At 36.0% G+C, this 12,891-nt stretch overlaps 1 protein-coding gene across 1 annotated transcript; it reads right to left on the reverse strand.

The window, feature by feature from the left end:
• Window positions 1-9,466: 9,466 nt before the first annotated feature.
• LOC119000619 (olfactory receptor 5L1-like) lies at window positions 9,467-10,411 on the reverse strand. The gene has a single exon (XM_037065702.1). The coding sequence runs from the start codon at window positions 10,409-10,411 to the stop codon at window positions 9,467-9,469; it is 945 nt and encodes a 314-aa protein (XP_036921597.1).
• Window positions 10,412-12,891: the final 2,480 nt, after the last annotated feature.

Consider the following 12,891-nt stretch of genomic DNA (forward strand, 5'->3'; position numbering starts at 1 on the left):
CTCACTCTAGTTTCTCCATGGTCACTGATTTTTGTGACATAAATTGATGTGAAATAAAATGGAAAGAGATGAGAGACAAGGAGAGAAGCAGTGAAAGAGAGAGAGACATTCCCATTTCTTCACTCTGTATCTTTTCATGCACATCAACACTTGGTGTTCCAGAGGAAACTCTTCTAATTTCTCCATCAACTGACTCTCAGTACAAAAAGACAAAGCATTTGGAGCAGTAAGTGCACAGGAATGTGGTATGTTAAATCACTCTCTGTTAAAGAAGACAAATCAGATAATTATACCTATAAAATAATTGTTTGCTGGGAAAATATACTCATTTTAATTTTCAAGTAACCAGATCTTAGCATTAGCTAACAAACCTGAGTGACAGACATTCCCTCCCTGGTGTTGAGCATGTTAGGATGAGTAGGGTACACAGTTAGAGACTTATACTGTGATTGAAGTACCTTGGGAATTAAATGGGTCCCTCAAGTTGAAAGTCAACTATTAATTTCTGTGGTGTAACAAAATATAAAAATTAAACTTAGACAAAGTGTGATGTAACACAGATAATAACTAATCTCTATGGAATATCATAAGAAATTTTATTTTTAAATTATCCTCATTTGGAAAAATACTGTTCACAACAATATGTGCCTCTTAGAGGCATGCCTCAACTGTAATTGAACAACAATAAAACAATTAAAAAAAGAAAACATGCCTCCTAGATATTATGGTGCATTTTGATGTCCCAAGTTGGTATTGTATACATCACAGCTTATTCTGTGGTCACAGCTTATTATTGCCATAACAACATTAATATTTCTTTTTTTTAATTTTATTTTTTTAAGATTTTATTTATTTATCTTTAGAGGGGAAGGAGAGAGGATGAGAAACATCAATGTATGGTTGCCTTTCATGCGTCCCCTGCTGGGAGTTGGCCTGCAGGGAACTGGCCTGCAACCCAGGCATATGCCCTGACTGGAAATCGAACCGCGATCCTCTGGTTCACAGGCCTGTGCTCAATCCACTGAGCTACACCAGCCAGGGCAATATTTCTTATAAATTCTCCCTTTCTTATTGTATTACAAGTTTCCTAAATCCCTATAGGGCACAATGACTAAAGCTGCCAGAATTTTTTAATATTGTAAATAAATAATGAAACTACTGGTCAGAAAACTATACAACAGTTCACATTTATCAGGTATTTTGGTGTTAGAATTCATCGTAAATATTATGAAATTTAATTCATTTAATCAGTAGGATAACCAATCAGGAGAGCAATTGTGGTTCTAGGCCTGTCTTACAAAGGAAATAATGGAGGCACAAGTACTGAGTTGTAACTTGGATACAGTCAAAATAAATTGCAGGAAAAGATGCCATGCTGCATGTGATTTTCCCCACCCTTATGACCTCATGCGGAAAAAAACACACTCTCAGACAATGTTGAGGATGCATTTGCCTAATGCGTGCTTAATACTAGAAGCCATGAAACGAGACCCTTTCAGTGGCCTGTTCTAGACTTGCTATTCTTTTTCTGGCTAATGTCCACGTTGGCCACAGTGTTCTATTAGTCTATGTATGTCTGTGGGTGCACGCATATATTCCACAAGGTGTATGTGGCCCAAAAGAACCTAAACATCTCAGAGAGGGGTGGGGAGGACTGAAGAGATTAGCCCCCAAATATGTATGCATATATGTATAGCCAGCCCATGGACACAGATAGCAATGTGGTGAAGGCCCAGGTTGGGGAAAAGGAGGCTGGTTAGCGGGGGTCAAAGTGGGAGGAAATGGAGAACATCTGTAATAATGTCAACAATAAGAAAGAATAATACACCAGTCAGAATGGCTATCATAAACAAAGAAACAAACAACAAGTGCTGGAGAGGTTGTGGGGAAATGGGGACCCTAGTTCACTGTTGGTGGGATTGCAGACTGGTACAACCACTATGGAAAATAGTATGGAACTTTCTAAGAAAACTAAAAATGAACATGCCTTTTGACCCAGCAATTCTACTATTGGGAGTATATCCTAAGAACCCTGAAACACCAATCCAAAAGAACCAATGCACCCCGATGTTCATAGCAGCACAATTCATGATAGCCAAGAGTTGGAAGTAACCTAGATGCCCATCAGTAAATGACTGGATCAAAAAGCTATGGTACATTTACACAATGGAATTCTATGCTGCAGAAAGGAAGAAGGAGCTCCTACCTTTTGCAACATCATGGATGGAACTGGAGAATATTACATTGATTGAAACAAGCCAGGGGATGAAGGACAAATGCCATGTGATCTCACCTTTAACAGGAATCTAAACAACAAACAAGCAAGCAAAATATGACCAATGACACTCAAATATGGAGCAGGGTGACAGGGTCCAGAGAGGAGAGGGGAGAGAATCATAGGGGAAAGGGGGAGGGACTCACATGAATAAGTATAAAGGACAAATGGACAATAGTTAAGGTGGGGGGGGAATGGGAGGGAGGTGGGGAGCACTGGGGGGCAGGGCAGGGAATATAAATCAGAAAAGTGTACTTGAATAAGAATTAAATAAAAAAGAAATAATAATATTTCTTTTCTAATATTGGAGAAAAAAGAAATAATAATATTAATAGTATTAATATAAGGACCAATGCACTCCAGTTTGCATAGAAATTTTAAGTTTTTTAATTCCTCAGTTAAGCCATCTTAAACTTATAGTATGGCTCTGTGTCTTTTTACATATGATAATATTCCCTTTAGATTGTATTATCTTTGGTGAAATGTCTACTCAAATATTTTCCATAGACTTCCATACTCTAGGACATGGTTCTGTGTGGTATAGATCCAGAAAGGACAAACACCCACAGATAGGTTCTCCCATGGGGAATCAGGCCTACAATGTACCTAGACTACTATGAGACTTGCTTTTGCTAAAATTTCCTTCACCTGAATTGAGGCATGAAGGGCCTACTGTAACTTTCTAAAATCCATTCTAAACCTTCCAAGAATGGCTATAACCAGTTCAACCACTTTTGACTTTTCATTTGCTAATATCCTTCTTCTGTGATGTGATTAGAAGCCCTGGCTCCTTTGTTTCACGTAAAAGGTAACCACCTAAAGCAACCTGTGCATAGTAAAGGAGGACCATCATGTAAAGTGAGCAGAAACCCAATAAAGAACTGTCATGGACAAGGCTGAGGCTTTTTCTCCCCTTGTGAGAAAAGCCATGCTTTCCCTTTTCCTCCACAGGACTCGGTAGCCTGTATTAATGTATCTCATCTCATCCATAATGCTGTGGACACTCTGGGCCCGTGCCTGCATCACCATAGGCTAGTTGTAATTGTTCATGGAATATTGTTGACACAAATCCTTCATGAAATATATAGTTTGTACTTTATTCTCTTAAGTTTTATTTTTTTCTGATAATCCCTGTTGAGTTAATGTGTGTGTGATGTGAGGTAAAGGTTGCAATTCATTTATTTTTGCATATGAAGATCCAATTACTCATCTCCACTAACTGAAAGGACTATTTTCCCTCAGTGCATTGTCTTGACAGGTTTTCAAAATCATTCAAACCAGTTGGGTTGGCCTTTTTTGTCTTTTGGACCCTCAATACTGTTGCACTGTTATACAATGTCTGTCCAGACAGTATCAAGCCATGCAGTATGAAACATAGAGACATTTATTGAGGAAGATACAAAATACAAGCAACATTGTACATAGGACAATGATGTCTCAGCCCCCTTCAAAGTAGGCACACAGTTCTCCCAATTGCCATTAGCTGAGCTGTTGTATTGTCCTGAATCTCATTAATGGTCTGAAATCTCTTCCCTTCCAATAGTGATTTTACTTTTGGGAAAAGGCAGAGTCACAGGGCACCAAATCTGGGATGTAGGTGGGGCTGAGTCACCTGGGTGATTAGATGTTTTGTAAAAGAGAAAAACCTCTGGGGGAAGAATGATGCATGAGGAGGTGTTTTGTCTTGATGAAGCTGCCAATCACTAGTTGCCCACAGTGTAGGCCTTCTGAACCATTCCAATAGTTTCTGTAGAGGAATGTTCAAACTTAATGCAAAATTTGATGCAGAATCTTTGCTCCACTTTCTCAGTCATTTTGAATGTAGTGACCACACAGTACAGAGGTTCATTCAAAAGCATATACCACCCCCACTGACTAGTACAGCGAAGCCTCCACTGTTCATCCATGCACATTCCAGTCCACTTTCCTTGGCTGCCAGGTTACATCAATGCCATGCAAACTATTCAAATTATACTAACAATGATTTGACTTTTTCTAACCTATATATGCCTACCTCATACTACTAGTACAAGTACAATACTTTGTAATTTTTAGTTTTAGGTACAGGCAGTTCCCTACTTAACAATAGTCTGACTTCCAATTTTTCTAGCTCTTTATTGAACATATTTTAGCATTAGATTGTCACTTTAGAAAATTATGCAGTATTTTTAGCAGAATTTTATGGAATCTATTGATCAACTTAGGGACTCATTGGGGGACTCAATGAGTCTTAACTCATTGAGTTAAGGGACTCATTGTATCTTAACAATATGCAATCATTGGACCAACATGTTTAAGATTATTATGTACACCCTGGTGCTAAATCTTAGGGACTCATTGTATCTTAACAATATGCAATCATTGGACCAACATTTTAAGATTATTATGTACACCCTGGTGCTAAATCATACATGGACATCCTGCTTCCAGGTTGGGGTTTTGTGCACAGCAGAGCAGCTCCCTAGCTGTGATCTATTGAAAGTCATCCCTGAACAGAAGAGTTTGTTTTTAAAGAAAAGGAAAATGAAAAAAAGAGAATATTATGTACAATAATAAATTGATGATTTCTTCTTCATTATGCTATAGCCTCTTTACACTTTGTAATGTGTCTTGTTCTAAAGTTTTTTTTTTAGATTATTTATTTATTTATTTATCTTTAGAGGAGAAGGGGAGAGGGAGAGAAACATCAGTGTATGGTTGCCTTTCGTGTGTCCCCTGCTGGGAGTTGGCCTGCAGGGAACTGGCCTGCAACCCAGGCATGTGCTCTGACTGGGAATTGAACCGCGATCCTCTGGTTCGCAGGCCTGTGCTCAATCCACTGAGCTACACCAGCCAGGGCCGTATGAAATTTTTTATATCCTTTTATATTTAACTTATGTCTTCATAATTAAGGAGTTTCTTTGATAGCACAATATTTTGTTTTGCCTTTATGTCCAACGTGGCAACTATGCCATTCTCTGTATTTTAATTGTTGCTTCTAGACTATTTATAGTTAAGGTTATTATTGATATGATGGAATTAAATATCTTACCTTAAATTCCTTATCTCTATTTGTTTAACCTGGTTTTGTTTCTTTTATACCATTTTCTGTCATCCTTTCAAATGAGAATTTTTAATCCTTTTTGACATTATTTTTTCTTCTTTATAAAATTGTTATGGTTTTTAGGACTTAACAATAAACTTACTTAATAAATTATGGGTTATTTATTAAATCATAAATTGTATGGACCAAGAAACAGTAGAGTCCTACATACTGTCTTATTCTTTATGCTATTATTTTCCTACATTACTCTTTTACAGAGTCTATAAATGTCAACTTTTGCCATTGTTTTTATTTTTCAGCACTTTATATTATTCCACTTCTCCCCTAGCTTGCAGGTATACTTTTAAAACAATTGAAAATAAGAAAAATACATTTCAAATGTACATTTAAGATGCAACTGACAGTCTTTTGTGTGTATGTGTGTGTGAATTTCAATTTATGTCTGATAGGATTATCCCTCTCCCTGCGTAATATATTTTAATAGTAATTTTACTATATATGTGCTGAAAATAAATTGTGTTAGTTTTTTCTAGTTTAAAATAGTTTGTCACTTATTTTTAGAAAGATATTTTATTATATATACTGTTCTGTGGTGGGAGTTATGTTATTTTTTTCCTCATTAACACTTTTATTTTTAAATCTTCTTTTTTCTCACTTTCAGTTTTAGGCAGGAAATCTGTTCTAATGTTTATCGTTTTTCTTCAGATGAGGTGTTCAAAAGTGGAGGTGCTATTATACCCACCCCACCACACACATATATACAAGGGATGTTTGGCAATTAATTGTGGATTATTTCCAATCCTCATAACATTCTTGCATGTAGTGTGCAGAGGCCATGGGCATGCTCACCATCCCACAATGGAACTGAGAGCACTCCACAACTACATTATTCACTGTGAAGACATTCAGTACTTACTTTTTCACTTTTTTTGTTTTTGTGTTCTCGTGTGTTCCTTTCATTTTGCATTATCTGAGACTCTTGGACTTGTGGTTTAGTGTCTTTTGCTAATTTTAGAAAATTGTTAGCCATTTTCTCTACCCATATTTCCTGTGCCCTAACCTTTTCCTTTTTATTCTTAGAGTTTCAAATATAGTGATTTTGACTACTTGATACTGGCATATAGATTAAACATTTCATTTTTCCCTGTGTGTCATTTTGAGTACTTTCTAGTACTCTGTTTGTACATTCATTGATGCTTTCCTTGAGTATGTTGAGGCTACTGCTCTGCCCATAAGGACATGATTTATCTCTGTTTTTCATTATTATTTCTAGCAAATTTATTTTTTCAGAATTAGTTGCCAAGACTCTGTTGAAATGTGCCATCTATTCACACATGTTGATACATTTTCTACTAATACTCAGAGAACTAATGTCATTTGAGATAGCATATCTGATAACTCTACAATCCAAGTTGTTATCTAAATCTGTGCCTGTTAATATCTTGGTATTCCTGCCACCAGTCATTTTCTCCCACTTATTGGTGCTACATGTACATCTTTTTTAAAATGCATATTATTTGGAGATCAATAGAAACTCAAGTAAATGGCATTTAGCCTGAACATGATTTATAACTTTTGCTTAGCTTTAACTGTAGTGCTTGAAGATAGGCTCCAGTTTTGTTGACCGTATGATTACTTCTGAGTTTCACAAACTTCAGATTCATCTATAGTCATCTTATTTTATGGTAGGACTTGGTTTGTTAGAGATCTCAATATGTAATCCGTCCTAAGCTTTAGAGCTTCTCTTTAGATATAGACCTCCCTGCAGATTCTATCCCCTTCCCCAGCATTGGAATTCCATTACTTGGAACCCTATGCTTAGGTCATTTGGTTACCCAGTGGCCTCTGCTATCTGATGGGTTGCAGAAAAATTTTAAGTTTGCAGAGATTCTAACTTTTTGTGTTGTGATATCAGAAGCAATCACTTTCTAGTTAGCCATCTCTTATGCTTTAGCCAAAAGTCTGATTACATTGGTTTAAACAAGACACCACTAGGTATAATTGAAATATGTTTTGTGAGTTGTCACTTATTGAGTAATACTAAAGACTTTTTAAACCTTCTCTGAAGCTGAGATAGTAAATTACTCTAGAAACAGCAGACAGCATAAGAATTCCATTTTAAAATAAATAAGTTATCAAATATGTCTTTAACAAAAGAGGAAAGGCAGTTTTATTTATTAAACTGCCAAAATGAACATTGATGTACAGGGCTCATGAAAATTTGCAATTAACTCTTCCTATAAAGTAGTTTACTACCAAACATATCCTTAAATATGGTAGTCTGGTAATAGGGGAGCACAGTAAATACTAGTCATACTGTTATAACTCAAGCTATATAAGAAAGAAGAGATTTAGTTAAAATTATTTCTATATATTTTCACAGCCAGATCATTCTACCACTGTCCTATACCTATGAAAAAATATGAAATGTACCTCAGCATAATAAAGGTCATATATGACAATGGTATGGTTTAACATCATTCTCCGTGATGGAAACTGAAAGTATTTTCTCTGAGATGAGCAACAGAACAAGGTATGACTCAAGAACAAAATAAATAATAGTAATGTTATGGGCTATGAATTTCAAAATAATTATGATGGACATAAGAGCTGTTGTACACATTGAAAATAGTACTCAAGTTAAATTGATGATGAATTATTTTAGTAGTCAATTAAAATTCTATCAAATTTATAGATTCCAAAACCGAATTCATTGAGGAGTCACATAAGTAATAGAAAATAGGTAACACTAATATAAACCAATGTCTGCATAGCAGATGTGAGGGGTGCAAAAGACAACTTCAAATCTAAAGGAGTAAAAGGCAGAAAACTGTACTTCAATGACAATTTTAAAAAAGAAATATGAAGTGATAGAATGGAATAACATGAAATGCTGCATCAGTATTTATTGAAAAGTATAGGGCTTCTGTGATCAAAATCTAAATTTATCACCTTCATTTTATCTCTTACTGATTTTAATACACTGGTCAGAGCACTTAAACAATACATTTTCATTTCTTCAGAATAAAATTAAGATTTACATCTCCAAATTCACAAAAATGTAATCATCATATACCAAGACAGAGAGAAAACATGAAGACTTACATTTTAAACACAAATTGATCATGGATTCCCATTGAGAGCAATATAGCATTTTTCTAATTTTTCACTTGTTTCAGGTAAATTAAAAATTAAGTTGGTAGCAATATACAAAGAAAGATAGCTTATTTGTATGTGCACAGAATATTTTGGTTACATTCCAGATTCAAATATTTTAAAATTTTATTTTAATATAGAGTTGTAAGTTTAAAGTTATACAACTGTACTAAATTACTTCATGAGCCAGTAAAAAGATTACTGTACAGTTTTTATTTTACTTTGAGAAAATAAATAAAATCTCTCTAACCAATAAATCTGAACAATTTGGAGTTATGTCCTCATACAAGGAGTATAGCACACAGGAAGAAAATATAAGTAATTCAAATAACATTAATGAGAGAATTTTTAAAAGATAAATATAATGCTGCAAATATTTACAATTATATAATTGTGTTAATGAGGGCAGCTGAGAATAAATATTACTACTATTGGAGAAAAATAAATCCTCCCTAACATGCACAGATATCTTGATTTGTTATTTGTTTAAATTACCATTAATATTGACAGTTGATTTAAAACAACATACCAGCCCAAAAACACAATTAGCTCTCAATACTTACAACAAATCTGCTCAATTATTTTATAAAGACTGCCTGATGAAAAGAATTGATATATGCTTTTCATCAAGCTGTCATACAAATTAATAACATATTTAGGCTGATGGGTAGGTAATCAAAAGTAAGTGTAAAGATCACTGAATCAAACAAGTCACTCATGATCTACTCCTTGGCTGTTCTTTCTACTCCAACACTGCAGTGCACCAATTCAGTTCTCCACCAGCCTCCACTGTAAAATATTTTTTGAAAGATTTTATTTATTTATATTTGGAAAGGAAGGGAAGGAGAGGAGACAAAATATCAATGTATGGTTGCCTCTTGTGTGTTCCCTGCTGATAAATGGCCTACAACCCAGGCATGTGCCCTGACTGGAAATCAAAACACGATCCTCTGGTTGGCAGTCCTTATTGCCAGCCAGGACTAAAATATTCTTTAGAAAAAAATTTTGGAGCTTACCATTCCTTTCAGAGCTTCTTTCACATCTTTGTTCCTTAGACTGTAGATCAGGGGGTTCAGCATGGGAATCACTACAGTGTAGATCACTGCAGCCACCTTGTCAGTATCCACGCTGTTGTCAGAATTGGGCCGGCAATAAGCGAAAAGGACAGTCCCATGGAAGACAACAATGGCTGTGAGGTGGGAGGCACAGGTGGAAAAGGCTTTGCGCCTTCCCTCTGCAGAGCGCATCCTCAGGATGGTGATGAGAATGAACAAGTAGGAAGTGAGGATGATCACAATGGTGATGATCTCAATGAATGTGGTCACAATGTACAGAAACAGTTCATTGACAGTGACATCAGAGCAAGCAAGAGATAAGAGAGGGGGCAGATCACAAAAGAAGTGGTTAATCACATTTGATCTATAGGATGGGATCTTAAGAGCTAAACACGAGTGGATCAGAGAAAACACAGTCCCACAGACATAGCAGCTAGAAGCCAGCACCGTTTGAATTTTTTTGGACATGGTGACCACGTACAGCAGTGGGCTACAAATGGCCACAAAGCGGTCATAGGCCATCACTGCCAGTAGGAAGACCTCAATGATTCCATAGGCACAAAATAAATAAAACTGCACCATGCATCCCTCGAAGGAGATGGCTTTGTCTTCATTTATAATATTAACCAGCATCTTTGGCACAATATTTGTGGAATAGCAATAATCCACCAAGGACAGGTGGCTGAGGAAAAAGTACATGGGAGTGTGAAGTCGAGTGCTGACCTGAATCAGTGCAATCATGCCCAGGTTACCCAAAACTGTGACGCCATAGATCAGGAGGAACAGCAGGGAGAGAAGCACTCTCAGTTCAGGAACATCTGATAATCCGAGGAGAATGAACTCCATCATGGTGGTGCAGTTCCCCTCCCCAGTTTCCACCATATGTCTGGTTTAGAAAGCCAAAGGTTGAGTTTTGTGTGTCTTCTGAAATGGGAATAAGAGAGAAAATTCACAATTATGTTAACTGTAGCAAATCACATTGATGTCAAACACGATATTCTTGAAATATAATTGTCAAATTATTCTAAATTCTCCATGTGGCACCAGATCCCACTGACCACATTTAAAGTGTCAGCAGAAATGTGCATAATTCTCAACTGTTACTTACCACAATACATCGAGTTGATGAATTAAATTAGATGTCTGATGGATTTTCAAAGAGATTCAACGACCGTTTGTAAAGCCACAGAGATCAACTCCTGATCCGTGAAAAATGTAACAAATTTTGTTCAAGTCAGAAAATAACAACCGTGATCCTATGTACATTAATCTTTTAAGTCTGCCTATCACTAGCATAAAGTTTCAGCAGGTGAGGTCTTCTTCAGTTCTTTTTTTGGGGAGTGTGACATATCTCTGAGCACATTGGCTCTAAGTTCTCTATAAATTTGGAATTATCAGAATGAAAGATAGAAATATTTAAAATATATCCTGACATCCATCATCATTTTCACTCGTCGAATTAACAAACTTACTTAACTATAATAATACTGATTGATAATAGTACTGACTCAGAAAGATACAACCCTTGTATGAATTATTCTGTAAAGCCATTAGGCAACATATATTCAAAGTCTTAACCCTGACAGTAATAAAAGCTACCTGATACGTTTATGAGAGATTTTATTCCTGTCAGTTCTTATAAGGGACCCTTAACTGCATTTACAAGTTGTGAAAAAAATATATTCAAAGCTGCATTGCAGCATTATTTATAATATTCATAATGGGAAAATTAATTATCATAAATACAGCAATTATTAAACTATGGTATAGCTTAGCTAAAACAGGACATAATCATTGTATTTCGAATGATGTTACAGAAATTTTTTTAATACCTAGTACAGCTGATGTATATATGTAAATTTAAATAAGACATATATAGTGACGTATGAATTTATGTGGTCAAATACCATGTGTTATCACTTTGATTTGGCTACAACCCTAGAAGATCAGTCTATCCCCCACACTGAGAAACTCCTAATCCCTGAAAAATGTAACAAATTTTGTTCAAGTCAGGTAACAACAACCATGATCCTATGTATGTTTATCTTTTAAGTCTGTCTATCACTAGCATAAAGTTTCAGCAGGTGAGGTCCTCTTCAGTTCTTTTGTTGGGGAGTCTGACAAATCTCTGAGCACAGTGGCTCTAAGTTCTCTATAAATTGGGAATTATTCAGAATGACATAAGGCAAGTGTGAACTTTCCCAAGTTCCCCCTAGTATTAGGATGGAGAAAGTGATTACATTAAATATCGTATAAGTCCGATGTACAATGACACTCAGACCTGTCCTTAGAGAACAGTCATATAGAAGGTAACACAAGTGACATTTTATTCTCTGCCCTCTTTCCTAGAGAGATGCATCCATGGTGCTGTATACATTATTATATAATGAAAATTGAGTGAAGAGATTCTGAACTGAAAACAGAACTTGGCATTTTCTCTATAGTATGGACAAATTTTAAAGAAGTGAAAATAAATCACTATGCTAAAGTCATGCTTTTCTCATTGCTTGACTGTTCCCCAAAAAGCCAGAGTTATTTGCCCACTTAAAAGTTAAAACAGAAATATCAAGTTAGAAACATTCTTGCCTAAAGTTCTAGGCTGATAATAAGAAACTAGCTTATGGTAAACCCAAAACAGCTCTAAAAGGACTCACCTCATTCAGTGAGCATAGACAGACTCCACATGCTGACTCCTCATGACCCAGTCAGGGGCACATGAATTCAACCCTCAGAATAAGGGTGACACTTATGCATCTCCCTTATGGGTATAAAATCTAGATTGCATGACAGAAGTTGATGTGGAGAAAGGTACAAAGTGAATGAGTGAGAGGTGGGCAAAGAGACAGAGAGAGTAGAGAGAGAGCAAGACCACCATCAGTTCACTCTGTATGCTTTCATACACATCAATGCTTGGTGTTCCAGAGGATATTGTCTAATTTCTCCATCAACTGTCTCTCAGTACTAAAAGCCACAAACATCTGAAACAGTAAGTGGACAGGAATATGGTCTATTAAACCATTCTCTTTTTAGAAGAGAGATGAGTTAGCTGGATCTTTCAAATCATTGTTTTCTGGGAAATACACCCTTTGTAGTTTTCAAGTAACCAGAGCTTAAGTTTAGCTCAAAGACTGAGTGACAGACACTTCCTCTGCTGTGCTGAAGATGTTAAGATGAGTATGGTGCACAGTTAGAGACTTAAAGTGTAATTTTAACCCCCAGGGAAAAGGTCCCTTCAGTTCCAAATCACTGTCAATCTTCAAAACTACGAAAACAAGTTAAAATTAAACCAATAATGCATGTGGAATAGGACACATAATTAATCTCTAGGGAACAGCATCCAATATATTTTTAATGCATCAATG

This window comes from Sturnira hondurensis, unplaced genomic scaffold, assembly GCF_014824575.4.
Source record: "Sturnira hondurensis isolate 20B ecotype Veracruz unplaced genomic scaffold, ASM1482457v3 Scaffold0015878, whole genome shotgun sequence".
Taxonomy (NCBI): domain Eukaryota; kingdom Metazoa; phylum Chordata; class Mammalia; order Chiroptera; family Phyllostomidae; genus Sturnira; species Sturnira hondurensis.

Excerpts from the sequence above, each read along its gene's own strand:
- LOC119000619 (XM_037065702.1), bottom strand. The coding sequence starts at position 10,411 with ATGGTGGAAACTGGGGAGGGGAACTGCACCACCATGATGGAGTTCATT.